At 42.4% G+C, this 27,598-nt stretch overlaps 1 protein-coding gene across 2 annotated transcripts in view; it reads left to right on the forward strand.

Annotated features, from left to right (window-relative positions):
* SLC38A3 (solute carrier family 38 member 3) overlaps positions 1-27,598 on the forward strand; it is a 124,388-nt gene that overhangs the window by 88,982 nt on the left and 7,808 nt on the right. For both annotated transcript variants that reach the window (XM_063426597.1, XM_063426596.1), the window contains exons 2-11: positions 7,212-7,324; positions 7,454-7,532; positions 7,674-7,789; positions 12,846-12,919; positions 13,260-13,352; positions 13,941-14,022; positions 17,429-17,511; positions 19,400-19,458; positions 23,311-23,487; positions 23,795-23,874. In XM_063426597.1, coding sequence (XP_063282667.1) covers positions 7,236-7,324; positions 7,454-7,532; positions 7,674-7,789; positions 12,846-12,919; positions 13,260-13,352; positions 13,941-14,022; positions 17,429-17,511; positions 19,400-19,458; positions 23,311-23,487; positions 23,795-23,874 — 932 coding nt within the window. In that variant the 5' untranslated portion in view covers positions 7,212-7,235. The remainder of the gene's footprint in view (positions 1-7,211; positions 7,325-7,453; positions 7,533-7,673; positions 7,790-12,845; positions 12,920-13,259; positions 13,353-13,940; positions 14,023-17,428; positions 17,512-19,399; positions 19,459-23,310; positions 23,488-23,794; positions 23,875-27,598) is intronic.

Here is a 27,598-nt window from a genome sequence, read left to right on the forward strand (position 1 = left end):
CTTGCTTGTCGAGCTGCCCGCCTGGACCCCACCACCTCCATGTGAGCCCGCTGTCATGGTTCTCCCCGATCCCCTGACACCCCCCTGCCCCTCAGTGTTGCCCCCAGTGGGCGACTCACCGGGACGCTGGGACACCAGCACTGCTCCTCCTCCGATCCTCTGCTCAGCCTCCTTGCCCTGGGCACCAGCAACATCCAGGGGTGTCCTTTCTTCCGCCCGCCGGCAGAGGGCGCTCTGGGCTATAGGCCCCTTCCCGGCCTTCCGTCGCACCTGGCCGGCAACGTGACGACCATGCAGCACCGGCCGCCGCTCCGAGCCTCCCCGGCTTCCAGACCCCCCAGCCACCTCACGCTCCCTGACCGCAGGGCTCTTCTTCCTCCGCGCCGCCGGCACCGCACCCGGACTGAGCCGCTGGGGCGGTCTCGCCCGCCTGACAGGCCTCTTCTCCGCCGCACCGACGGGGGGAGCAGACGTGCTCGGAACCCCCAGCTGCTCCTGTAACCATCCGAAGCCTCTCTCCTGCACCAACGATCGTACTCCTGCCATGATTTCTTCGGCGGACGCCATGACCTGCAGTAAAGACAAAGAAGAAGAGCTACTCTGACCTGTAACAATTCACAGGTAAGGGCAGCTCAGATTAAGATGGCCTCAACCTAAAATGGCCGCTATTTAAACTAACCCTCTCCTCCCCACACTAGCTAGGCCCACCCCTTGAACTCTAGTTCACCTGCCAACTTTCTGGCCCTGTCAAGGCCCACTCCCCCCCTGCGTTGCTCCGTGGGCTACATGACAGAGCTGCATCAGTACACAATCTGTATCAGTGTTCACTAACTATGGCACCCCAGATGTTTCTGAACTACATTTTCCACGAGTCACATGGGCAATGCAGTTCAAAACCAATCTTTTTTTTTTTAGTTCTCAGTGTTCTGGACAGATGCTCACTTTAATGCTTAGCACATATTGAACTTAAATAGTTACTGGTCAGGTACATGGACACTAAGTCACGAGAGATTATGTTGGATTCACATAATTGGCGAGTTTGGTGACGCTTGGTTTTCCGGATTCAGTAGGATTTTTTTTTTTTTTTATCAGATAACTGACTCCTCTTGTCAAACAGAAAACATGAGGGCTCTGTGGGAGGAAAAGGGTCAGGGTAAGTTCAGGGGCGCGCAAGCACAGGTTTCACAATCCTATGCTGTTGTGTCAGTCGTTGGGACACTGCGTTCTTGCGTTGAGAGTGACATCACTGTCATAGTGTTTTTACGAACGACTGCAGAACAGGCGTGATTATTGTAATTGCATTTTAAAATAACTCTGATCATATGGAATGCTGTTAATAATTCCATCTATTACATTATAATTCCACCTATTACATAGATATAACAGTTCCACTTAACATAAAACAACAAAAACCATCAGCATGATTATAGTAAGTGTCTAGAACACTTGCTGTCCATAATTCTATTGTTCATAATTCTACCCATATTGTTCAATTTTACCAATCTATTTGTCTTACCAAGTATATGGTTCATTGCTTGTTAGTAAAGGGTTACGGGACTCTATACTTACAATCCACAAACACCATTCCACAAATTGGCAAAATTGATTCGCTTTAAGTGACATTAGCATTGGAAGCTGGCATATATGAATACTTTGCAAATAAATACATAAACATATGCACGCATTATCCTACTTAAATACATCCAATTTATTTTTAGAACTACGGTAATCTGGGTAGATATGTCTGTGATGAGTCTTACTGTTCTATAATAACATGTACCAGGGCTTCTCTTAACAGCTCTGTATAAAGGATTTTTAAAGCACCTATTATCATCGTAGCATTCATCTGTACAACTACTGGCTAATCATTCTGTCTCTGTGACACATGGTACTATAATTTCCCTGTAGCCTTGTTACATTTTAGCACAGTTACAGCCAAAATGTAGAACTTCAGCTGTTCTAGAACTTGGTGGCAAATTGTTCTGGGAGTTGGGTTTAGATTCCACCACTCCACATAGGCAGAGAAAATAATACGTAATATTTGAAAACACTAGTGCTTTGAATGTGGTAGAGACATATTAATTTTCCATTAGGCCAGTGAGAAAGCTCAGTGGGCTAATGCATCAACAGTAGAATCTGTTCAACTCTTGGGTCGCAAGTTTGAATCCTTGCGGGGTTGACTCAGCCCTTCATCCCCCTTCAGAGTTAAATAAAATGAGTACCATTAAATTGGGTAATAGTAACAACCCCTGGATGTTGGGCTATGGTAACATCCCCAGGACGTACTTGAAAACCAGAGTAATCTGAATGTGTGTTTCCTGGTTAAATACTTTGTTATTATTATATAACTGGGCTGCTCCAGGGATTCATTTTTCGAGTGATGACATGCTATGTTCTTAAAGGGAAACTCCAGTGCCAGAAAAACGATCCGTTTTTCTGGCACTGGAGGGTCCCTCTCCCTCCCACCCCCCAATCCCCGGTGACTTACCTGGGACAGCGGCGATGTCCCTCGCCGCTGTCTCCGCCTCCACAACGCTCCTCCTTGTGATTACGTCGGCCGGTGGCCGAGACTAATCTCGCCCACTGGCCGAGGAGACCTAATGCGCATGTGCGGAAATGCCGCGCATGCGCATTACGTTGTCAGGGTACTCACCTGTGAGACAGACGGCCAGACGTGGTCGCTCCTGGAATTCCCAGCAGGGGACTTGAACCGGGGTACTTGTCTATCCCAGTCCTGCTCTCTACCTCTGAGCCACAGCGGCTTTACCTGAGACTTCTGATTCCGGCCTTGTTCATCCTGGCTTGGCTACTACACCGGGGGCTGCACCTTGACTTGTCTGCTTCTCACCTGACTCTGATCTTCATTAGCAGGGTATTTAAACCCAGCCTCGCCCTGCACTCGTTGTCAAGTCTTTGATCTGTGTTCCTGTGTCGTACCAGTGTTCCTGTTTATTCTGCTTCGTATATTTGACCTCGGCTTGTGACTACGTTGATTCTAACCTCTGGCATCCTTTGACCTCGGCTATCCCTCGACTATCCTGCTGGTTCTGTCCTTGCCTGTCCTGCGACTTTGGTACTGCATCCTGCACAGCCCCCGTGCACAGACCCACAGGTCAGGTGAATTCTTACCTGACCACCTCGGCCTGTGGCTATCTGCAAGGGTGAGCGACATATCTGCGCTACAGACTCCCAACTCAGGTAAGACCCTGACAAAAGACTTGACCAATATGGAGTCCGCAGAAATGTGCTCACCCTCACTCCAGCAAGTGTCCAGCCTGGCCCAGATTGTTTCGGAGTTGCAGCAGGAACTTTTTTCTCTTAAAGGCGCAGTACATCCAGCTCCGGAACCCTTTGTCATCATGCCCGACAGATTTGATGGTAACTACACGTCCTTCCAGTCATTCAGGATGGATTGCGAGGTATTGTTCTCTTTAAAGCCTCGAACTTACGCCACGGATTTCATCAGGGTCAGAGCGGCTATCAACCTGTTGTCGGGACGCATTAAAGCTTGGTCTTACCAAATGTTGCAGAGGAAGAGTCCTGTCCTTGTCAGCTGGGAGTCCTTTATTATTGCTTTGGACTCACAGTGCAGGATCACTAAGCCCAAGCCAGCTCCAACTACTAAAAAATCGCGGAGTCTACGTCACCACACCCCAGTGATACCCTCTTATGATCCAGTTCCCAGGAGAACTCCAGAGGTATCCTGTGTTCAACTTGATCCTGAGGAACCTATGCAAATTGGACGTGTCCACTGCAAAGTCACACCGGGAGAGAGGGACCGAAGGAGAAGCCATGGTCTGTGTTTTTACTGCGGAGAAGGTGGACACTTCATCACGCTTTGTCCTGTTCGCCCTCCTAGACCTCCTGCTCCAGAGTCGTCTGCCTTTACTACCAAAGTTGCTTCCTGTATTACCACCACTACTTCCTGCCCACTTGAAAAGGATTTACCTAAGGATTGTGTCATTGCTTCTAATGGCACTACGGTCTGTAAAAAAGACCTGGAAGTGTTCGAAAAAGCACTGCTAGCTGCGAGCACTGTCCCTCCCGAAGTTGTGGAAGTTTTTGTCACCCCTACCCGGAACCTAGACCGATCGTCAGCTGTACCAGAAGCTGGTACTGGGAAATCCCGAGCTAATCAGGGATCCCATACTGAGGACTTTCACTATGGGGACTCGACGGATTCTGAGAGTGACTCTGGAGAGACGGATTATTTCAATGAGGAGCCTACCTACGCCCAGAGGTCGTTTTTGAAGGGGGAGGTACTGTCAGGGTACTCACCTGTGAGACAGACGGCCAGACGTGGTCGCTCCTGGAATTCCCAGCAGGGGACTTGAACCGGGGTACTTGTCTATCCCAGTCCTGCTCTCTACCTCTGAGCCACAGCGGCTTTACCTGAGACTTCTGATTCCGGCCTTGTTCATCCTGGCTTGGCTACTACACCGGGGGCTGCACCTTGACTTGTCTGCTTCTCACCTGACTCTGATCTTCATTAGCAGGGTATTTAAACCCAGCCTCGCCCTGCACTCGTTGTCAAGTCTTTGATCTGTGTTCCTGTGTCGTACCAGTGTTCCTGTTTATTCTGCTTCGTATATTTGACCTCGGCTTGTGACTACGTTGATTCTAACCTCTGGCATCCTTTGACCTCGGCTATCCCTCGACTATCCTGCTGGTTCTGTCCTTGCCTGTCCTGCGACTTTGGTACTGCATCCTGCACAGCCCCCGTGCACAGACCCACAGGTCAGGTGAATTCTTACCTGACCACCTCGGCCTGTGGCTATCTGCAAGGGTGAGCGACATATCTGCGCTACAGACTCCCAACTCAGGTAAGACCCTGACATACGTCTCCCCATAGGAAAGCATTGAAAAATCATTTCAATGCTTTCCTATGGGGTTTTGAGCGACGCTGGAGGTCCTCACACAGCGTGAGGACGTCCAGCGACGCTCTAGCACAGGAAACCTGTGCTAGAAACTAGGAAGTGACCTCTAGTGGCTGTCTAGTAGACAGCCACTAGAGGTGGAGTTAACCCTGCAATGTAATTATTGCAGTTTATGAAAAACTGCAATAATTACACTTGCAGGGTTAAGGGTAGTGGGAGTTGGCACCCAGACCACTCCAATGAGCAGAAGTGGTCTGGGTGCCTGGAGTGTCCCTTTAATTTCATCTTTTTATGCCTCATTTTTGTATTTTCTTCCACAATACATGGTTCCTTTGGCTGTGTATTTCATCCTAAACACACAAGGTGTCACTTAAATCAGCACAAGCATTGTCTCCATGTCTAACATGTAAAGGAGTCAAGCGCCCACCCACTCTGCAGTTGGATGAACAAACTCTCCAACCCCCCATGGCAAGTTGAAATAAATCAGTTACTGCCACTGACTAGCACAATGTATAACTCAAGCTGTACTCTATGTACAGTGATATCAATTCACATTTCTCATGAAAAGCGCACTTTAAGTATGGAATGCCAATGTCAACTCCATAAAAAGAGCAATCACAGTTTTAAAAGAATGAACGAAAATAATGCCAATAAACTCTTATGTTCTAAAGACCTTCAAAGCAACAATGCAATCATGTTTATGGTGCATACAGTGCTGACACACAAAAATACATACGCACTCGCACACACAAATACACACGCACTCACACACAAATACACACGCACTCTCACACACACACACACACACACACACATAATATAATATAATATAATATAATACATGATGTATTGCTGAATTAGCCATTATGCAAACTGAATAGTTCTGGGAAATCTATACAAATTGTTTTTCAGTTGAGAATTTGTTTTCTTAGTTTTAGTTTGTATTTTTTTTAACAGGAGGGCAAAGTCTAAACGTACCTCCCCCATTTCACACACACTGACACGGATAAAAAAACAACACAGTTGTAACAGATTCACGTGCATAAAACCCCACACAGAGTAACATGTCTACTCTTAATAAACAGATTGCAACAGGAAATCACTCATGGAAATGTACCTGTCTTATTCATCTTCCCTCCTTTACCTTTTTAACCCATTCAGGACCAAAGCTAGGCAAATCTCTTGCTATTGTGGCAGTCCCGATATAGCATTGGTCCTAAAAGGGGTTAAGGGAGTGTGTATGTACCTATCCCTCCCTCAGTTTGCACAACTTATCTGTTTATTTTCAGGGAGCAGGAAAGAGCAGGAGGTGGAGAGAGGTTAGATATTAAGTTCACTGAGACATAGCCATGTTAAAGGGACCTTATAGGTTCACAACAAACAGACATTATATTACAGTATACAGATTAAAGGGCAGCGCACACATAAAAATATAGTTTAAAACTTTATAACGCTACTTATTCCCCTTTTTTCTTTATTATATTAAAGTAGACATTAAGCAACCCATGTGCATTTTACTTGACAATGTTAAAAAGCAGCTTAGCTATTGATATTTGTTTTTGGTGTAGCAACCTATTATACATAATGCTTGAAACCAGGGACAATTGTGCTTTGCCCGCCATAAGGCTGGTATAGGATTTATCCACTATACAATGTCTAATGCAGAATTATTTGATCTGTCTTATACTTGTCTTTGGCTATTTATAATATCTGTTAGTCCATCCATTGTACCATGCTACGGAACTTGTTGGCGCTTTATAAATAATAATAATAATAATAATAATAATAATATAGACTAAACATATTTTCTGTTTTTGTTGCAATTAATTAACTTGGCTGTCCCCGAGTTTAAAGGGTAATCCAGATGTGGATCCCATGCTCACTGTGCCTAGAGTGGTATTAGCTACACCTCGCTGACGAGGCCCAAAGAAGGCAAAAACGGGTTTGCTGTATCTCTTGTTCAGAGAGTATTTGCTGGCATTTTGGTTCTGGACTGCCCTTATGGGTGGGTTCAGTCTGATATGCCTTGGAGCTGGTTCTCTCTGTAATGGCACAAGTGAACAAAAATAATTTTGAGACCTGAGCAGGGAATTACTGAACGACAAGCTAATGAGCTTCTCTAAGCTTTTGTCCGTTCTCACATTCCCTGTTTTTGTTGCAATTTATAATATAAATTATTTATGTCTGTAGGTTGTGTAAATTCTGTATTAAACATGTCTCATGCAATGCACAATTTGCTTTATATTTAAACTGTAACTTAGTAAATTGCAGTTTACTGTTACCCCCTACTTTCTGCTTCCTTTAACTAATGTGCCCTGTGCTTGTCTCTTGCAGTAAGTGGAGGTTAATCACATTATCATGGCATTTCCTGCTCAGACAGAGATGGTGAACATGAATCTCAATGAGAAACAAGTGGGGACTTTTGGAACCGAGACCCCAGAACCAAGGTATACGGTTAACATGTTTTATTATTAATCTTGGGGTGTATTCTCTCTCTCATTTCCCTCTCAGCTCTTACCCTTTGATTGCCCATGCATTGTCTAATGCTTCTTACCTCTATGGTTTCTATCCCACAGTTTTCCTGGAGCAGAGAGTCCGGAGTTAGAAGAATTCCTGCCTCATTCATCTGTAAAGGAAAAAACAAGATTCACTGATGTGAGTAGATGAGCCACACACACTGGTGATGGGAAATAGTTACAAAATACCAGTGTTTATTGATACATTATGGAAGCATGATTCTTGTCACGATGAATAGGAATTAGCTGCTTGTGTCACAGTGTTTTTGTATGTTCGCAGTTCGAGGGCAAGACTTCTTTCGGCATGTCGGTATTTAACCTCAGTAATGCCATCATGGGAAGTGGTATCCTTGGATTGGCATATGCCATGGCTAACACTGGAGTTCTTCTGTTCCTGTAAGTAGCTGTAGGACCTGGTACAGTAATAGGGTTATCATGAACAAGGAAAATAATTCCTACTAAAGCATTTTATGGTTTCCAGCAGTAAAATAGCCCACAATTGCCAGCTACCAACTATCCTCCCCCCCACCCCCCATTTACAGCAAACCATCCATTTCTTTCTCCTCATTTATAACTTAACAGCAATTTCCATTTATAGTATAAGAGCTTACTCTCCACCCTTCTATTTGACACATTATTTGTACATTTCCTGACCGCATTCTCTGTCTCTCGCCAGCAATATGGCTTTCTGTCCCCAGTCCCCAATATAAAAACCACACCTCCCAATTCCCAATCCTAAGGATCTCCCAAAACTTCCATGCCATAAAGAGGCCAATGTCTCACTTGCTCCCTATACCAGTTTTTCCCAACTCATTCCACAGAGCACACAACCTGTTTATGGTTTAATCATTCCGTAATTCTGTTACTTTGGCGATACTGACAAACCCTGGACAGCTGATGTGTTTTAAAGACTGGGTTAAGAACCACTGCTCAATTTTACAAACATATGTTTCTTTCCAATGTTTACGCAACTCTGTATAGGGGATAAGTTAATGACTCCACACCTGCTTATTAACTTGTTACCTAATTAATGCAGCCATTTAAAGTACCGTAAGCATAGTGAGGACATGTGTGTTGTGTAAATACTCAGTAATGCTGAACACTGCACCCAATAACCTATGATAGTAATAATGCTGACCCACACTGGGCTATATTAACTACATGTTGTTCCTCTGTTCTATCAGAGAGATCTATATTGGTTGGATCGAACTGCTAATTAGCAATGGATAGAGAGTTTCCCTGTAACCTCTTTCCCAGTAAGTCAGGGCTACTGACTATTTAACCTGCCAGAGCGTCTGCTGGTTTTAAAAACATCAGCAGATCACAATACTTGCACGTTCCATGAAAAGACCAATCTTCACTTGCTCCCTTTACCGTTTTTTCCCAACTCATTTCTCAAAGCACACAAACAGAACATGGTTTAAAGGGACACTATAGCATTAGGAATACTAATCAGTTTTCCTTACATCAGCCTGTCCCTATTTTGGTTTTGCCCCCTACCCCAGTGTGCTGTAAAGTAAGAGTGATTTACTCACCTTCTCTCCAGTGTTGAGTCTTCCTTGGCGCTGCGTGTGCTCCTTGATGTCTTCAGGATGAAGGTCAAATCTAATAGTCCTCATAGAGGAACATTGGGGACCCTAGGTGCTCAGCGTGATGCGCCTATCATTTTGCCATACTGACACCATGACATACTGTGACATCACTGCGCATGTACAGTAAACGTCAGTGTATGTCAGGGAATGAGAGTTGGGATGCAACAATCCTGGTTCTCCTACCAGGAATGCTTGGACACACTTCCAAACCTTCAAAGTGATGAGAAATTAAATGCAGAGGGGTAGGACATGAGGTATGTATATGGGGGAAGGTAAGAGGAAAGACTAAAGGCACTATAAGAACTTCAATAAGATGTAATAGTGCCTACGGTCCTTTAAGCATTCCCTAATTAAGTTTGATGGTACTGATATACCACTGCCCTATACTACAAACATATATCTATCTTCACCTTGGTGCAGCTCTCTGTATAGGGGATAAGTTAATGACTCCACACCTGCTTGTTAACTTGTTACCTAATAATGCAGCCATTTAAAGTACCGTAAGCATAGTGAGGACATGTGTGTTGTGTAAATACTCAGTAATGTTGAACACTGCACCCAATAACCTATGATAGTCATAATGCTGATCCACACTGGGCTATATTAACTGGGTACATGTTGTTCTTCTGTTCTATCAGATAGGTCTACATTAATTGGATTGAACTGGTAATTGGCAATAGACAGAGAGTCTCTCTGTAACCTCTATCCATGTAAGTCAGGACTATGTGCCTATTTGACCAGCCAGAGCATCGGCAAGGTTGGGCTGGAGAAAGCTGGCAGACTTTCAGTATATGGTAATACACTTGTGATCAAATGACTGGAGAGGTGCCAAGATAGACTGGCATTGCTAGCAACGCACGAAAACTAGTGTGGCAAGCTGGCTAATTTTAATGGCAATGATATATAGTATTGAGTACTTTTGGTGGGGATAGGTCTTAATGTATAGTAAGTTTAGGGAATTAAAGAACTCTTGCTGTTACATTGCTTATTGTACTCATCTATGCATACATAGCTAGCAAATGTATATGTGTACTGTAGTGCATAGGCTTGTAACATTAATCTGTAGAACTCCTAATCATTCTGTCCCTGTGACTTAATTTATGAAAATCTCCCCATAGACTTATAACAGTTTAGCACAATTACAGAAGAAAGGTAGAATCTCAATTTTTGCAGAATTTAGAGCTGGCAAATTGTTCTGGGAGTTGTGCTAGGATTTCACCATTCCACATAGGCAGAGAAAATAACGCTATTAATGGTATTACTGCATGGCATATTCTTGTTGAGAGACCCTGACAAATTTGACAAAATGCGTGGGGCAGGTGGCGCATGTTGATGATATTGTGATATGTGTTTAATCTTTTTTTTTAAGTCGACAGCCCACCATTACCAACTATCTCCAGTTCTCTTCCTTTAGGAAAAATAGCCAACTATTACACTCCCTCCTCCATTTACAGCAACACAGTCATCTCTCACCCCCCATTTAAAATCAAGCAGCTCTCCCTCTATCTCTCTATTAGTCACATTATTTGTGTATTCCATGATAGCATTCTCTGTCTTCCCTCAGCAATGCAGATTTCTGCCCTCAGTCCCGGTTTTACACACCTATATCCCAATCCTGCAACATTTCATAAAAAGACCAATCTCTCACTTGCTCCATATACCAGTTATTCCCAACTCGTTTCTCAAGGCACACAAACAGGTCAAGGTTTAAAGGGACACTGTAGCGTTAGGAGTGTGCAGTTGACATTACAGTATGCTAGGGTATGAGAGCCGGGATGTAACAGTCCTGATCCTGCTACCCAGGAGGCTTGGACTCATAGCCTAAAGGTGCCTTCAAAGTATTAAAAAAATAAATGTAGAGGCATAGGACGAGGGGAGGGGGGCAGTAAGTCTACATGCACTTTAACAACTTCAATAAGAGTTCCTTCAAGCATTCCCAAATTCTGTTCCGGTGGCTATACTGATAAATCCTGGACTGCTGGGGTACCTTAAGGACTGGGTTGGGAACCACTGCCCTATACTGCAAACATATATTTCTCTTCACCTTGGGACAGCTCTGTAAAGGGGATAAGTTAATGACTCCACACCTGCTTGTTAACTTGTCACCTAATTAATTAATGCAGACATTTAAAGTACCATAAGCATAGTGGGGACATGTTTGTTATGTAAATACCCAGTAATGCTGAACACTGCACCCAATAAGTAATGATAGTCATGATGCTGCTGACCCACACTCGGCTATATTAACTGGGTACATGTTGTTCTTCCCGTTCTATCAGAGAGATCTAAATTGGTTGGATTGAACTGGCAATTAGCAATAGGCAGAGAGTCTCCCTGTAACCTTTCTCCAAGTAAAACATGACTGTTGACTATACGGTAATACACTTGTGAACAAATGACTGGAGAGGTGCCAAGAAACACAAAAACTAGTGTGCCATACTGCATTAATGCCCGACATGACAAGCTAGCTAATTCTAATGGCAATAATAAATTGTATCGAGTATTTTTAGTGGGAATAATTTTAATTGTATAGTTTAGGCCCATAGGGACACAATGAACTCTTGCTGTTACATTGTTTATTCATTTATTGCATTAATATCTACAGTACAGTAGTGCATAGGTGTAGAACTCTAACTTTTGTGAACTACAACTCCAGTGCTGCCTTTCTTAAAATTGGAAATCCCCCCCCATTTGTGTTTACCATATTAGCTTGCACATCATACAAGTAATAACTAACCTCTAACAATCCAGTTGTCATGGACCACTCTTCCTATGATACATTAAAAGCTAAAGGCATTATGGTAAACTGCATCCACAACAGTAAGAGTGACATATGTCAGCTACTATTGCACTATAGTGTGTCCCTGAGCAATGGGAACGGCTGCAGCTGGGTTTGGGAGGATGTACGGGGAATGAAGTGTAACCTTCCCAATTCCTTTACAAAGCAGGTGCAATGTGTCACAAACAAGGGTGTAAAATACAAAAAATGTGCCTCTTCCTTGCCCAGCATTCAAGCTATCAGAAGAATCCATAAAGCTATGTGTTGCTGACCCCGTGTGTTGCTGCCCCCCACCCCCTTTTCCCTCCCCCATTCCTTTCTCTGTTTGTGGGATGTCTCCTGCATAGACTGGTCATCTGCCAAAGCAAAGGTAGAAAGAAAATTGCAGATTGTTGTTCTCAAGGTAAAACTCAACCCCTCCCTGTGTGTTCGAAAAACATAAAAAGTATAAATAGCTTTAAAGGTAAACTATCATAGTTACAGTGAGACCTGTTCCCCTCCACAATTTTTTTAACCTATATCATTATATATATTATATTACTCCAAATATATATGTGCAGTCACTTATAGCTTTATTATAAACTACCCTGCATGCTTTGCTGATTGTTCCTTGCACCAAGCTTTTTTGTGGCCACTGATGTCAAAACGGGTTTGCTCACTGAAGTGTAAATTATGTAGAATTTTTTTTAGGCCAAACTGAAAACATAACTGACTTGGGGAATTCTTCTTGATTGACTATTTTGGCCCAAAATCTACAACACTCTCGTCAGTACTCCAAAATACCCAATTTAGTGAACACACCCATTGTATATTCTGTACAGTTTGTGTCTGTGCAAAATATATGTGATGTGTATACCTGTAAAAATGGGAAGGTTTTGCTAAGTAGTCTAAATAAATCACCTTTATCGTATAAAGCCTGCTTTCACCAATGATATATTACTATTTGGACTGTTTACTCCTGCATTCTGATGTGGTTTCGCTGTGAGTACACATCATTCCCAACTCTGTTTATGCTCCTGGGTAACTGAGCAGTTGTTTTGTTTCATAGATACTATTTGTGATGTATTTCTCTTTTGTCCAGGTTCCTTCTGACTGCTGTGGCTTTGTTGTCAGGTTACTCCATCCATTTATTATTGAAATCATCAGGAATAGTAGGTTAGTAAAATAATTTGTAGTAAAATAATTGTAACAGACTGATTTATATCCAGGTATATCCCCAGCCATTGAGACAGCAGACAAAGCAGACTCGATTATCTAGTCCTGTCCGTGTGACTGTTCCACTATGCACCTTTGGCACAGCATGTGGTGTTTGACCCACAGTGAGCACTGACCCCAAATTAGCTTTTGTTTGTCTCACAACAAGAAGTTACCATACACCTTCCCTCTCTTGTGTATCACCATTTGCTTAAGTCACAGCTCTACTGCATGAAATCATTCTATCAATGTCATGGCGTCTGTATGGTCATTTTTACACAATGTTCCTTGTCTCGTGCAGGAATTCGAGCCTATGAGCAGCTCGGCTACAAAGCTTTTGGGACCCCTGGAAAGTTGGCTGCTGCTCTGGCCATAACGCTACAAAATATAGGAGGTGAGTGGGGGGAAATTAACATTTATGTATTTCCAAAAATATATATTGGAATTAGGTTTACTAATGCTCTTAATAACCTCTAGTAAGAAATTCCATGTGATGCTTGGTACTCACTAACAGTTCAACAGTGCTATTCCCCTCCCCCTAATCCTAGTCCTAATATTGTAAAGCGCTACGGAATCTGTTGGCGCTATATAAATGGCAATAATAATAATAATAGAAAGTTACTTTGACTTAGTGATGCTAAGGCTTGAGAGCTTTCTGCAGAACCTGCAAATACAGGGCACTTGCAGCAAATGCAGGAATTTCATTCCTAAACCCAGGATTCAAAGCTGTGAAATAGATTCAACAAAAATCAGATATTACATAGTATTAAAAACTGCAGATTCAAGCAAAATTAATAAAAAAAAAAAAGTGGTAATGCAATGGAAATAAATTGGCTGTAGCAGTTGGTAACTGAGAAACCTTAACTCTGCAGTGCCAGTTGGCGCTATTATTGATTGATGTTTTATTTTTACCATTTTCTTTACCTTATTATGATATTTTATTATTTGTGTAACACCCTTGTTTGGTATTTTTGTATCACAGCTATGTCCAGCTATCTGTACATTATAAAGTCTGAACTGCCTCTTGTCATCCAGACATTCCTCAATGTTTCGGAGAAAACCTCGTAAGTTCTATTATCTGTCCACTTGTGTCGCTATCATTCTATCCCATAATACTTTGCTCGGTTGCCTAGCAACATTTACAAGAAAATATTCAGGCCACTGTACGTCATGTGACAAACCCATCTAACATATCTTGACTTGGGGGTTTATCTGCTAAACAGTACTTTGGGTACTGAATTGCTATATTTGTAACAAAATTGTTGCTCTAAATGAAAAAACAACTTAGTCCAATTTTGCCACATCAGGGCAGTATAAATCACTGATTAGTAAATATGCCCCTAGGCATCGTCCACTCCCCTCCCCCCCCCCCCCCCCCCCCCCAAGCCAGTAGTATAGAGATTATTATGGGCGGCTGCTTCACAACTCAATATTAAATAGTATTACGCAACCTTATCCTTTTATTATTGTAATCTAGTTCTTACACTCCTAACATAAAACATTTTATATAAAATGAAGAAAAAGAATGGGATTTGCTGGTTAGGTCTCAAGTTGTGCAATTTGTTTGTAGTTGACCCCAGGGCAGATGTACCCAGCCATCCCTGAGTTTAGATGTCAGTATACATATACATAACTTACACAGCAGGAGAAAATTAAGATGCAGTTCCGGCAGGAATATTGCCAACATTTATATAGGCAGTCCCAAGTTCTGCATCACTCTTTCAAAAATCCATCAGGATTAGGCTTTTTTTTTAGGTTTTTATATGGTACTACCACCTGCTATAGAGAGGAAGGCTGTTAAAATGCATATGATTAGAATATGGTGATTTAAGCTTTGGTACTTTGACAACTTACCTGAGTGTGTTAGACCATAATACCTGAGCTGGACATTTTTAAACAGTAATTCTGCAATTTAGATATCTCACCTCATCATACGTCACTAGCTAGGCAACCACTCCAGATGTTGTAGCCTACATGCAGTCCACAACATATTCTATGCCCCTCTTTAGAAGCCTTTTTTTGTATTTATTTGAATGAAATGCACAATAATGATCATGAAACAAAGCAAGGCATCAATTTAGGGATTATTCACTAAACAGTGAATTGTGGTGAATTAAAATCCAAACTGCAAAATTCAGGCTAAATCAGCCAAGCTGCGACTATAGTCGAACTAGAAAAAGTTTCCAAATCAACTACCTTGGCTTAAATGTCCTGAATTTTGTGACTCCGTTTTCAATTCACTGTCTGCTGTTTAGTAAGAAACCTCTTTGGCACTCCTATTATTTCTCACAGCTACAGAGAGCTTAGGTGCAAAAGACTACCGATAACTAGTATATGTATATAGATATATATATTGAACAGAGATGGATTTTTTTAAAACTTGGCAGACATTCAGGAAAACTATGTTAATGTTTTTGCATAAGACACACACACATGCATTCTGCAAATGTCCTCTTTCCTCATACTTTTCCGCTATGCTGCACAGAAGCGGAGTGTGAGTTTCTGGGGTAATTATATGCTTGACCACCTCAACTAAGGGACTTATTAGACTAGTCGCTCCCCTTGCCTAGATTGCATGTTATTGGCTGATCCATGGGCTGGCCTATGTCCTCCGGACACCTTGACTCAGAATAGAGAGCCGCAGAGTTCTCGAAGGCTATAAGCACAGCCTGTCTATTGCTCTCTCCCCTCCTCCAACACAAACAGCCCTTAGCACGTCCGCCTTTCTCAAAGGCTCCCTTATTGGAAGTGACGTGGGTCTCTGACCTGAAATTCTCTCAATATACATATCCTTTTATCTATCCCTTTCTCTGGGTGTCTGAATTTTGTCTCTCATCCTCCTTCTCCCATACCTCTCAACCTTTCTCTCTTTTGTTCTAAAATCTATCTCTCCATCAAATCATACACACATTCCTTGCTGATGCTTCTTAATCTATCTTCCCCCACCCCCCATTTTAATCTGTAAATGAAGACCTACAATTCTCTCTTTCTCATGTCCCCTAAACTGTCTCTTTTCTTCCGCAATCACCTTTTCAGTCAAACCATACAAGTGTCTCTCTCCTATTGCTTTATTTATGTTTTATTGTCAGAAACACACCCAGTCCCACAATCAGGGCCTCTCTCTCACCGTCACTTTCTGCTACTTCCTTTCTATCCTTGCTCCTTCTTCCCATTCCTGCCCCTTCTGTGTTACTCCCTTCCCTTTTCTGTCCCTTCTTTCAAATTCCCGTCACCATCTTCCCTTCTTCCATGCCCTTTCCTGTCTCCTGGTCCTTTGCCTGGTCTAATCAATATCCGCGTTCAGTTTGCTTTCTGTCTCTTTTCAGTGTCTCTAACTCTCCAGCTCTCTGTAGCCTGAGCCTCTTCTTTCTTCCGATTTATTAAAGATACCTTAGGGGATATTTAACAAAGTGTTCAGAAAAATGCTGATTAAATTCCAATCACAATTATGATATGAACAGCGACAGATGAAATTCACATTTCAGAAGACCGCCAAATTTACCATGGCTTAAAAAAATAAATAAAAAATAAAAATAGAACATTTTTCTTTTGGAAACAGTGTTGTAAAATTATTTGCATTTCTGGAAAAGTTTCACATATATTCCAAAATAGTTAAGGTTTAAAAGAGCAAAAAATGAAAAAAGTCTAATAGATTTTGAAAATTGCATCTGTGATTCAGAGAGCTTGCACGCTGTTTTTAATGTATCCTTGACTTCCCCTTGTTCCTTGTATTGCCGCCTCCATTTTCTATAGACTTGTGGAACCTTCTGCCGTTTTAATCTTGTGTCTTTATCCCCAGGTCTATAATGTTGTGTTATTTAAATTCCAGCGTTGCGGTGACTAACCTGTCTTTGTCCCCATGGTTAATTTTCATAACTTTTTCCTATCTTGTATTCTTCTTTACTCCCTCTGCATTGTGTCACCCTGAGCATTAGTTTTCCTGTTGGTGGCACCACTGGTCCCTGTCTCCTATCCTCAGACTCTTGCTTTTCCTTATTGAGAAATGGCTGGGCCTTCTAGCTGTGTGTTAACTCACAGCACCTAAAAATAACACAGTATGAGAAGAGAGCAATGGAAAAACACAGCAAGCTTGTCAGGAACTCGTAGGGGTGGGGAGAGTGGGCAGACTCACATACATCACCCTGACGGCTACTATTTACCTATCCACAGACTTATCCCAAATAACAATATATAGACCTGACAAAGCGGCACCTTTCCCCATATGAACACACATCCTACTATTGCACGTCAATGCCACATATAATTTAAAAACATAAGTCTTAGTCTATAATACCTGTTTGATGTTTTCTCTCCAATATTATGAAATAGTGCCTTCACTTTCCTCCAGGCCTGTCTCATTGCTCAGCTTCCAATTGAATTGGTTTTATTTTGTGTCTCCCATCTTTCACACAGCCTCATTTATATTCGCTTAGTCTTTCCTGTGTGTTAATTGTGATTGTATCATTCTAGGGACTGGTATATGAATGGGAATTATCTGGTGATAATGGTATCAGCATGTTTAATCCTACCGCTGGCTCTGATGAAACAACTTGGTAAGTGTGACATGGAATAGAGTACCAACGTGTTTAGCGCAGTATATGCTTTGAGCAGTTGCCATTTGCAATGCGTGTCATGACTACAGTGCCTACACAGACTTGGAAAATGTTTTGGAAAAATAGATCTGCAGTACCCAAAATGCTTAGTAAACATTGCACACTACAGTTTGGAATCTGGTGCAGCTGGACAGGAAACAGTTGGCTTAGTGAAGTTTGACATAACAGCTGCTGTACCCATAGTGTTCAACAAATATAGAGCTTCAATGTGTCTTATCTTCAAATTTACTGCTGATTTACAATTATGTAGCAGAAAAGATACTCTTAACATAGATCTAATACCTAAAATTCACTTTGTACAGTACATCATTTTTTTTAAACAAATAGTCTAAAGATATTAATTTAAATTTTGTGCAACTTAACCATAGTAAGTTTATTACTACATAGTGACTAAAAGTGTACATTTTGTATGTGGTTTTCCTGAAATAGCACACACAATTCTATATCGAAGAATATTAGTGCCCAGGATTCAAGTTTGTACGGAAGAAAATCTTTTTGAATTTGCAGTTGATAGATATATGAATCATTTTATTTATATTTGCAGTGGTTAAAGGACTGCACTACTGTACTAAGAACATAACTGATGATGGAGCTTGTTCTATAGCACGGGAAGGCAACTATCAGCACTCCAGATGTTGTGGACTACAACTCCCATAATGCTCTTACAGCCATAATGTTGTCCACAGCATCTGGAGTGCCGAAGGTTGCCTACCCCTGTTCTATAAGAAACTTTTCCAAAGAAAGCATCTCAACTAGTTTCAGTTTGCTTGTTACATTACAAGGGAGATATTTCCATTTAGATATCAGTTGTAGTTTACTTGATAAATGACTACAGAATAGTTTCCATGTACATATCCGGCTATTGCCATAACATATCACAAATGCCAGGCAGTTTTTCTCTCTATTGGAGAACTAGCAGCCTTGGATATCACATAAACTTTGTTAGCTTATGTGATGAACGCCCCTTTGCATGGATGTTCGCCACTGGATCCTGGAGGAGTGTGGAGGCTAGCCTCCTGCCCACTGACTATGGGCCAGCAGACAGCGGTGTTTGGGCGTCAATCACGTGGAACTAAAATTGGACACTGAAACGCCCGAACACTGCTGAACTTGGACGAATCCCTGCTCCTTCCCCACACACGTCAGGAGAGCGCCATTCGGTAGGTTTGTTCGTATGGTTCATACGAACAAACGCTACCAAGAAGCCAGAGTGTGAAACTCAAGAAGTTGACTGGCAAAAGGACAAAATGCCCTAGAACTGTTTTAGGCATAGAACCATGTGTGCGGCCTGTCACACCTTCCCCACGGTGGCGTTTCGGCTGTGTTCGTGGGATCTCAGCGCTTTTCGGAAATGTTGGGCACTCAGATCTAGGCTACCTGTGGATGTATAGACTGTGGGGGTTACTATTTGGGAAATATATATTTTTGTGTGTTCTCATATTTTGTCATTTTATGCTTAGTCATGGTGACATGGCATTTTGGGCACATTTTGAAGGCGTGTTTGTGGGTGTGTTGTGGGAGTGTCATGGGTGTGTTTACTGTGTCCCTCTATTGTATAAAAGCAGGCCATTGAGCCTGGATTAAACAGATTAGTTTTACCCTTCATCAAGTCTAGGCTGATGTTGGGAACTGGGAGCTATAATCACTGCATCACTTTGGGAGATGGGAGACTTATAACGGATATACTCAGCTGGAGTACTGGGATCCATTACAGTTTCTAACTGCATAGCATCACATGTATTGTCAGTGAATATTTCACCATTGACTGTAAGACACAGGAATCTCTGCTTTAAACACTATAGACTCTGAGTGTCTCCTCTCTCTCCAGGGTACTTGGGCTATGCCAGTGGATTCTCCCTCAGCTGTATGGTGTTCTTTCTGTGTTCAGTGAGTGTTACCAACTTCCATTTTTTTCCTAACAAATCCTTATCACTTGGTGGTCACTTTGCACGTTGTTGTCTCTGCTTCCACCTCATAATCTCTCTATGCACAAAGCTCATCATTTGTTTCTACGTATGTTGCATGTGCCCAGGTTAAAGTCTATGCCAATCTCACAGTCTATTTAAAATCTATGTCATCCCTTTCTTTTTATTATCTCAGCTCATGAGCAGTTTTTGAAAGATGTGTTCCCTTTATCCATTTACTGTTCTTCTCAAAAATACTAATATCTATTGTCCATGTTCAAGAGAACTGTTTATTCTGCCTTGACTTCTAAGCCGGGTCAGATGTGAGCTTCTAATTTTTGTTCCTTACTGAATATTTCTACTCATACACTGATCAACCACAACATTAAAACTACTGACAGGTGAAGTGACTAACATTGATTATATTGTTACCATGGTAGCTGTCAAGGGGCGGGATATATTGGGCAGCAAGTGAACAGGCAGTTCTTGAATTTTATATGTTGGAAGCAGGAAAATGGGCAACCAAAACATCTGAGTGACTGTGACAAGGGCCAAATAGTGATGGATTACAACTTGGTCAGAACATCTCCAAATGGCAAGTCTTGCGTAGGGTATTAGCAGTATGCAGTGGTTAGTACCTTTACAAAGTGGTACAAGGATGGACAACCAGTGAACCAGCTTCAGTATTATGGGTGAACAAGGCTCAATAATTCATGTGGAGAGCGAAGACTAGCCCGTCTGTTTCAATTACACAGAAGAACTACTGTAACTCAAATTGCTGAAATATTTAAAGGGACACTATAGGCACCCAGACCACTTCAGCATGCGTGGGATATGCATAAGGCTATCCTAACTATAAGGCCAGGGTCTAATGAAAGTATTTAGAAAATTGGGCAGACTAGGTGGGCCGAATGGTTCTTACCTGCCGTCACATTCTATGTTTCTATGTTTCAGCTCATTGAAGTAGTCTGGGTGTAATGTCCCAGGTTCCTTAACACTACAGTGGTAATTATTGCAGTTTCTGAGAAACTGCAATAATTACCTCTAAGAGTTAACTCCACCTCCAGTGGCTGTCTACCAGACAGTCACTAGAAGGACTTCCGGGTGCTTAGACAACTTTTGGTTGTCTAAATGACGCTAGACGTCCTCACGCTATACATGAGAACTTCCAGCGTCACCGGAATCCCCATAGGAAAGCATTGATTAATAATTTCCTATGGGGAAATCCTAATGCGAGCGTGCCCATTGCTGCGCATGCACATTAGGTCTCCCCCGGCGGCTGAGGAGGTTGACCCATTCAGGTAAAGGATTCAGGTGAGTGACTGAAGGGGTTTTAACTGCTTTGTTTTACTTGCACTATAGAATCCCTTTAAGGCTGGCCATGATAGAAATGTGTCAAAACACACAGTGCAGTTTGCTGTGAAGTTAACTGCGTAGTCACAGACCAGTAAGAGTGCTCTTGATGACCCCTGTCAACCTCCAAAAGTACCTTAAATGGTGACGAGAGCGTCACAACTGGAACATGGAGCAATGGAAAAAGATTGCCTGGTCTGATGAATCACGTTTTCTTTAGATCAGGTGGATGGCCTGGTGTGTGCGTAGTTTGCCTATGGAAGAGATGGCAGCAGGATGCACTATGGGAAAAGGGCAGGCTGGCAGAGTCAGTGTTATGCTCTGAGCAATGTTCTGCTGGGAAACCTTGGGTCCTGGGATTCATGTGGATGTTAGTTTGACACGTACCACTTACCTAGAGGTTGGGGCAGACTACTTACACTCCTTCATGGCAATGGTGTTCCGTGATGGCAGTGGCCTCTTTCAGCAGGATAATGCACTCTCCCACACTGCCACACTGGAAAACCTGTTCAGGGATGGTTTGAGGAATATGACAAAGAGATCAAGGTGTTGCCTTTGCCTCCAAATTCCCCAGATCACAATTCAATCGAGCATCTGTGGGATGTGCAAGAAGCAAATCTGATCCATGGAGGCCCCACGTCGCAACTTGCAGGACTTAAGGATCTGCTGCACATGTCATGGCATCAGATACCAGAGGACACATTCAGAGGTAGGGATGGACTGACAGTCTTCTGGGCCCCTGGGTAAAATCACCTCTTGGACCCCTTACACCAGTAATATATATATATATATATATATATATATATGCACACACACACACACACACACACACATACATACATACATACATACATACACACAACACATAAATATAATATATATACATTTTTTTACATTTAAAACGTTTGTTCTTGCACATACATGCACAAAGACAAACTCACTACACATATCTCACTACAGAAAGCTTATTGACATATACAAGCTCACTACAAACATCTAACTACACTCAAACTCACATAGTTTACTATAGACAGCTCACTGACACAAACTCACTACAAACAAGCTCACACAGCTCACTACAGACAGCTCACTGACATGCATGCAATGTCACTACACACAAGCTCACTGGCACACACACACTCACTCACTAAACACAAGCTCACTGACACACACACGCTCACTAAACACAAGCTCACTAAACACACACACAAACCCACTAAACAAAAGCTTACTGACACACACAAGCTTGCTAAACATCAGCTTACTGACATACACAAGCTCACTAAACACAAGCTCACTGACACACAAACAAGCTCACTACATGCACACAGAAGGTCACTAGCGTACAGGATCACTAAACACATGCTCACTACATGCACACAGAAGGTCCCTAGCACACAGGATCACTGAACATAGCTCACTACATGCACACAGAAGGTCACTAGCACACAAGATCACTAAGCGCAAGTACACTACATGCACACAGAAGATCACTAGCACACAGGATCACTAAGCACAAGCTCACTACATGAACACAGAAGGTCACTAGCACACAGGATCACTAAGCACAAGCTCACTACATGCACACATAAGGTCACTAACACACAGGATCACTAAGCACAAGCACACTACATGCACACAGAAGGTCACTAGCACACATCATCACTAAACACAAGCTCACTACATGACAACAGAAGGTCACTAGCACACAGATCACACTGTCACTCACCCTTTGCTGTGAATGGAGATGCTGTAACCCAGGCTGTTTCTTACAGCATGGGCTGCTGGCTGGAGCTGGGGCAGAGCTTAGGTGCTGCTGGCATGGTGACCCTTGCAGTTTGTGCTGCTCTTGGGGAACCTCACAGGGGCCGAAAGGGGTTCAACTCTAACCCCATAGAGGGGAGGGGCTGAGGGAGGAGGAAATTCCCCCTCTTCTAATCTAACAGAGAGTGCTTCCCCCGGGGCACTGAATTAGAGACCAAGCAGGTAGAGCTTCCTGACGGTCTCAGAGACTGTTAAATTGACTGTCTTACTTATCTCCCCAGCCAGGCCACAGCAGCTTAGGGCCCCTGACTGCCACGGGCCCTCGATCCATGGCCGATGTGCCCGAGTGGGCAGTCCGCCCCTGTTCAGAGGTCTTGTGAAGTACATGCCTAGATGCATCAGAGTTGTTTTGCCAGCACAAGGGGGACCTAAACAATATTAGGCAACTGGTTTTAATGTTGTGGCTGATTAGTGTGTATATGTATTTAGAAACATATCAACTCTTTGTGTGGCTTGGGTGTCTTGAGCCTAACCCTTTTATTATTGTAATTGTGCTCATCAGTTCCCTATGTTGGAAAGTTCAGGAAAGTTGCCTGTATTGCACTATGTAGGAGCTTTCTCTCCGTGCACAGATCAATTTGGTTTTCATTCTTGTTTCTTTTCCTGGTTCTCTACATCACTCTCGGCTTCCCACTCACCTGACCTGCTTCTTTTCCAGGTAATATACAAGAAGTTTCAGATACCTTGTCCTCTGCCATGGGATAGCTTTAACCAAACCCTACTGGAGAACGTGACCATGGTGCCTTCAGGTTTTGCCTATCAGAATGGGCACGCTGATGTGGTAGAGTCCGCAACTGAGCAATGCGGGCCAAAAATGTTCACACTGAACTCACAGGTACAGTAGTATTCAAACAGGGCAGACATTCATCACCTTATTTTATATCGTCGCATCTTCCCCTCCTTTGCTATATTCACTGTCTCTCAAACCTAAACTAATTTCTGTCTCCTCCTTGTTTGCTCTTCCCTGTTCTGATCTTTATACATTGTGCTTCTGTGTTGAATAAACCTGCTTTTCAGAATTTCATGTAACATTTTACATACTATTAAATTTTAAGTTCACTGTATAAAATGGTATATTTATAATGATATTTTATCCTGAAACGTTGAGGGTAGATTAATAAATATTTCCCATCTTTTTACAGACAGCATATACAATCCCTATCATGGCTTTTGCCTTTGTGTGTCACCCAGAGGTCCTCCCCATATACACTGAGTTGAGAAAGTAAGTATGTCAGGGGCAGCAAGTTGGGTACAAATCTCTGTGCAGTGTGCATTAATTATATTCAATGACAGGACTAGTTTGTGCAATATGCTTGTGGTATATGGCAAGGCTCAAATTTCCGCTCACCACAACAAACTGACAAGTGAAACTTTAGACTCGGCAAGTAGAAGCTCAGTCCTGGTGAGTGTTCCATAGATCCTAAAACATGAGGTGGCAAGTAACTTCTAAGACCTGACTAGTAGCATACGGCTTGGAATTTAAAGCTCTGATGATGGTGCTTTTCAATGTCAGTGCTTATTTGTGGTATGTACGCCTATTCAGTGGCAGTATTAAAATTGTATGTAATTCTATTTTGTGGTTGTGTTACTTTGCAATGTGTAGTTGTATTCATTGGTAGTGCTAGTTTGTAGCATACAATTCCATTTGTTGACAGTGCTAGTTTGTAGTATGCAGTTATAGTTAGTTGGAGTGTTGGATTGTAGTATGTAGTTCTGTTAGGTGACGGTGTTAGTGTGTGCAGTGTGACTGTAGTATATTCAGTAGCAGTACTTGCTGGTAATGTGTAGTTCTGTTAGGTGATGGTGTTAGTGTGTGCAGTGTGACTGTAGTATATTCAGTAGCAGTACTAGTTTGTAATGTGTAGTTCTGTTAGGTGACGGTAGTTATATTCAGTGGCAGTGTTAGTGTGTGCAGTGTGATGTATTCAGTAGCAGTGCTAGTTTGTAATGTGTGGTTGTATTCAGTGGCAGTGTTAGTGTGTGCAGTGTGATGTATTCAGTAGCAGTGCTAGTTTGTAATGTGTGGTTCTATTCAGTGGCAGTGTTAGTGTGTGCAGTGTGATGTATTCAGTAGCAGTGCTAGTTTGTAATGTGTGGTTCTATTCAGTGGCAGTGTTAGTGTGTTTAGTGTAACTGTAGTATATTCAGTAGCAGTACTAGTTTATAATGTGTAGTTCTGTCAGGTGACGGTGTTAGTGTGTGCAGTGTGACTGTAGTATATTCAGTAGCAGTGCTAGTTTGTAATGTGTAGTTCTGTTAGGTGGCGGTAGTTATATTCAGTGGCAGTGTTAGTGTGTGCAGCGTGATGTATTCAGTAGCAGTGCTAGTTTGTAATGTGTGGTTCTATTCAGTGGCAGTGTTAGTGTGTGCAGTGTGATGTATTCAGTAGCAGTGCTAGTTTGTAATGTGTGGTTCTATTCAATGGCAGTGTTAGTGTGTGCAGTGTTATGTATTCAGCAGCAGTGCTAGTTTGTAATGTGGGGTTCTATTCAGTGACAGTGTTAGTGTGTGCAGTGTGATGTATTCAGTAGCAGTGCTGGTTTGTAATGTGTGGTTCTATTAAGTGGCAGTGTTAGTGTGTGCAGTGTGATGGATTCAGTAGCAGTGCTGGTTTGTAATGTGTGGTTCTATTAAGTGGCAGTGTTAGTGTGTGCAGTGTGATGTATTCAGTAGCAGTGCTAGTTTGTAATGTGTAGTTCTATTCAGTGGAAGTGTTAGTGTGTGCAGTGTGATGGATTCAGTAGCAGTGCTGGTTTGTAATGTGTGGTTCTATTAAGTGGCAGTGTTAGTGTGTGCAGTGTGATGTATTCAGTAGCAGTTCTAGTTTGTAATGTGTGGTTCTATTCAGTGGCAGTGTTAGTGTGTGCAGTGTGATGTATTCAGTAGCAGTGCTAGTTTGTAATGTGTGGTTCTATTCAGTGGCAGTGTTAGTGTGTGCAGTGTGATGTATTCAGTAGCAGTGCTAGTTTGTAATGTGTGGTTCTATTCAGTGGCAGTGTTAGTGTGTGCAGTGTGATGTATTCAGTAGCAGTGCTAGTTTGTAATGTGTGGTTCTATTCAGTTGCAGTGTTAGTGTGTGCAGTGTGATGTATTCAGTAGCAGTGCTAATTTGTAATGTGTAGTTCTATTCAGTGGCAGTGTTAGTGTGTGCATTGTGATGGATTCAGTAGCAGTGCTAGTTTGTAATGTGTGGTTCTATTCAGTGGCAGTGTTAGTGTGTGCAGTGTGATGTATTCAGTAGCAGTTCTAGTTTGTAATGTGTGGTTCTATTCAGTGGCAGTGTTAGTGTGTGCAGTGTGATGGATTCAGTAGCAGTGCTAGTTTGTAATGTGTGGTTCTATTCAGTGGCAGTGTTAGTGTGTGCAGTGTGATGTATTCAGTAGCAGTGCTAGCTTGTAATGTGTGGTTCTATTCAGTGGCAGTGTTAGTGTGTGCAGTGTGATGTATTCAGTAGCAGTGCTAGTTTGTAATGTGTGGTTCTATTCAGAGGCAGTGTTAGTGTGTGCAGTGTGATGTATTCAGTAGCAGTGCTGGTTTTTAATGTGTAGTTCTATTCAGTGGCAGTGTTAGTGTGTGCAGTGTGATGTATTCAGTAGCAGTGCTAGTTTGTAACGTGTAGTTCTATTCAGTGGCAGTGTTAGTGTGTGCATTGTGATGGATTCAGTAGCAGTGCTAGTTTGTAATGTTTGGTTCTATTCAGTGGCAGTGTTAGTGTGTGCAGTGTGATGGATTCAGTAGCAGTGCTAGTTTGTAATGTGTGGTTCTATTCAGAGGCAGTGTTAGTGTGTGCAGTGTGATGTATTCAGTAGCAGTGCTAGTTTGTAATGTGTGGTTCTATTCAGTGGCAGTGTTAGTGTGTGCAGTGTGATGTATTCAGTAGCAGTGCTAGTTTTTAATGTGTAGTTCTATTCAGTGGCAGTGTTAGTGTGTGCAGTGTGATGTATTCAGTAGCAGTGCTAGTTTGTAACGTGTAGTTCTATTCAGTGGCAGTGTTAGTGTGTGCATTGTGATGGATTCAGTAGCAGTGCTAGTTTGTAATGTTTGGTTCTATTCAGTGGCAGTGTTAGTGTGTGCAGTGTGATGTATTCAGTAGCAGTGCTAGTTTGTAATGTGTGGTTCTATTCAGTGGCAGTGTTAGTGTGTGCAGGGTGATGTATTCAGTAGCAGTGCTAGTTTGTAATGTGTGGTTCTATTCAGTGGCAGTGTCAGTGTGTGCAGTGTGATGTATTCAGTAGCAGTGCTAGTTTGTAATGTGTAGTTCTATTTAGCGGCAGTGTTAGTGTGTGCATTGTGATGTATTCAGTAGCAGTGCTAGTTTGTAATGTGTGGTTCTATTCAGTGGAAGTGTTAGTGTGTGCAGTGTGATGTATTCAGTAGCAGTGCTAGTTTGTAATGTGTGGTTCTATTCAGTGGCAGTGTTAGTGTGTGCAGTGTGATGGATTCAGTAGCAGTGCTAGTTTGTAATGTGTAGTTCTATTCAGTGGCAGTGTTAGTGTGTGCAGTGTGATGTATTCAGTAGCAGTGCTAGTTTGTAATGTGGGGTTCTATTCAGTGACAGTGTTAGTGTGTGCAGTGTGATGTATTCAGTAGCAGTGCTAGTTTGTAATGTGTGGTTCTATTCAGTGACAGTGTTAGTGTGTGCAATGTGATGTATTCAGTAGCAGTGCTAGTTTGTAACGTGTGGTTCTATTCAGTGGCAGTGTTAGTGTGTGCAGTGTGATGTATTCAGTAGCAGTGCTAGTTTGTAATGTGTGGTTCTATTCAGTGGCAGTGTTCGTGTGTGCAGTGTGATGTATTCAGTAGCAGTGCTAGTTTGTAATGTGTAGTTCTATTCAGTGACAGTGTTAGTGTGTGCAGTGTGATGTATTCAGTAGCAGTGTTAGTTTGTAATGTGTGGTTCTATTCAGTGGCAGTGTTAGTGTGTGCAGTGTGATGTATTCAGTAGC

The sequence above is a fragment of the Pelobates fuscus genome, chromosome 7 (genome assembly GCF_036172605.1).
Source record: "Pelobates fuscus isolate aPelFus1 chromosome 7, aPelFus1.pri, whole genome shotgun sequence".
Classification (NCBI taxonomy): Eukaryota; Metazoa; Chordata; class Amphibia; order Anura; family Pelobatidae; genus Pelobates; species Pelobates fuscus.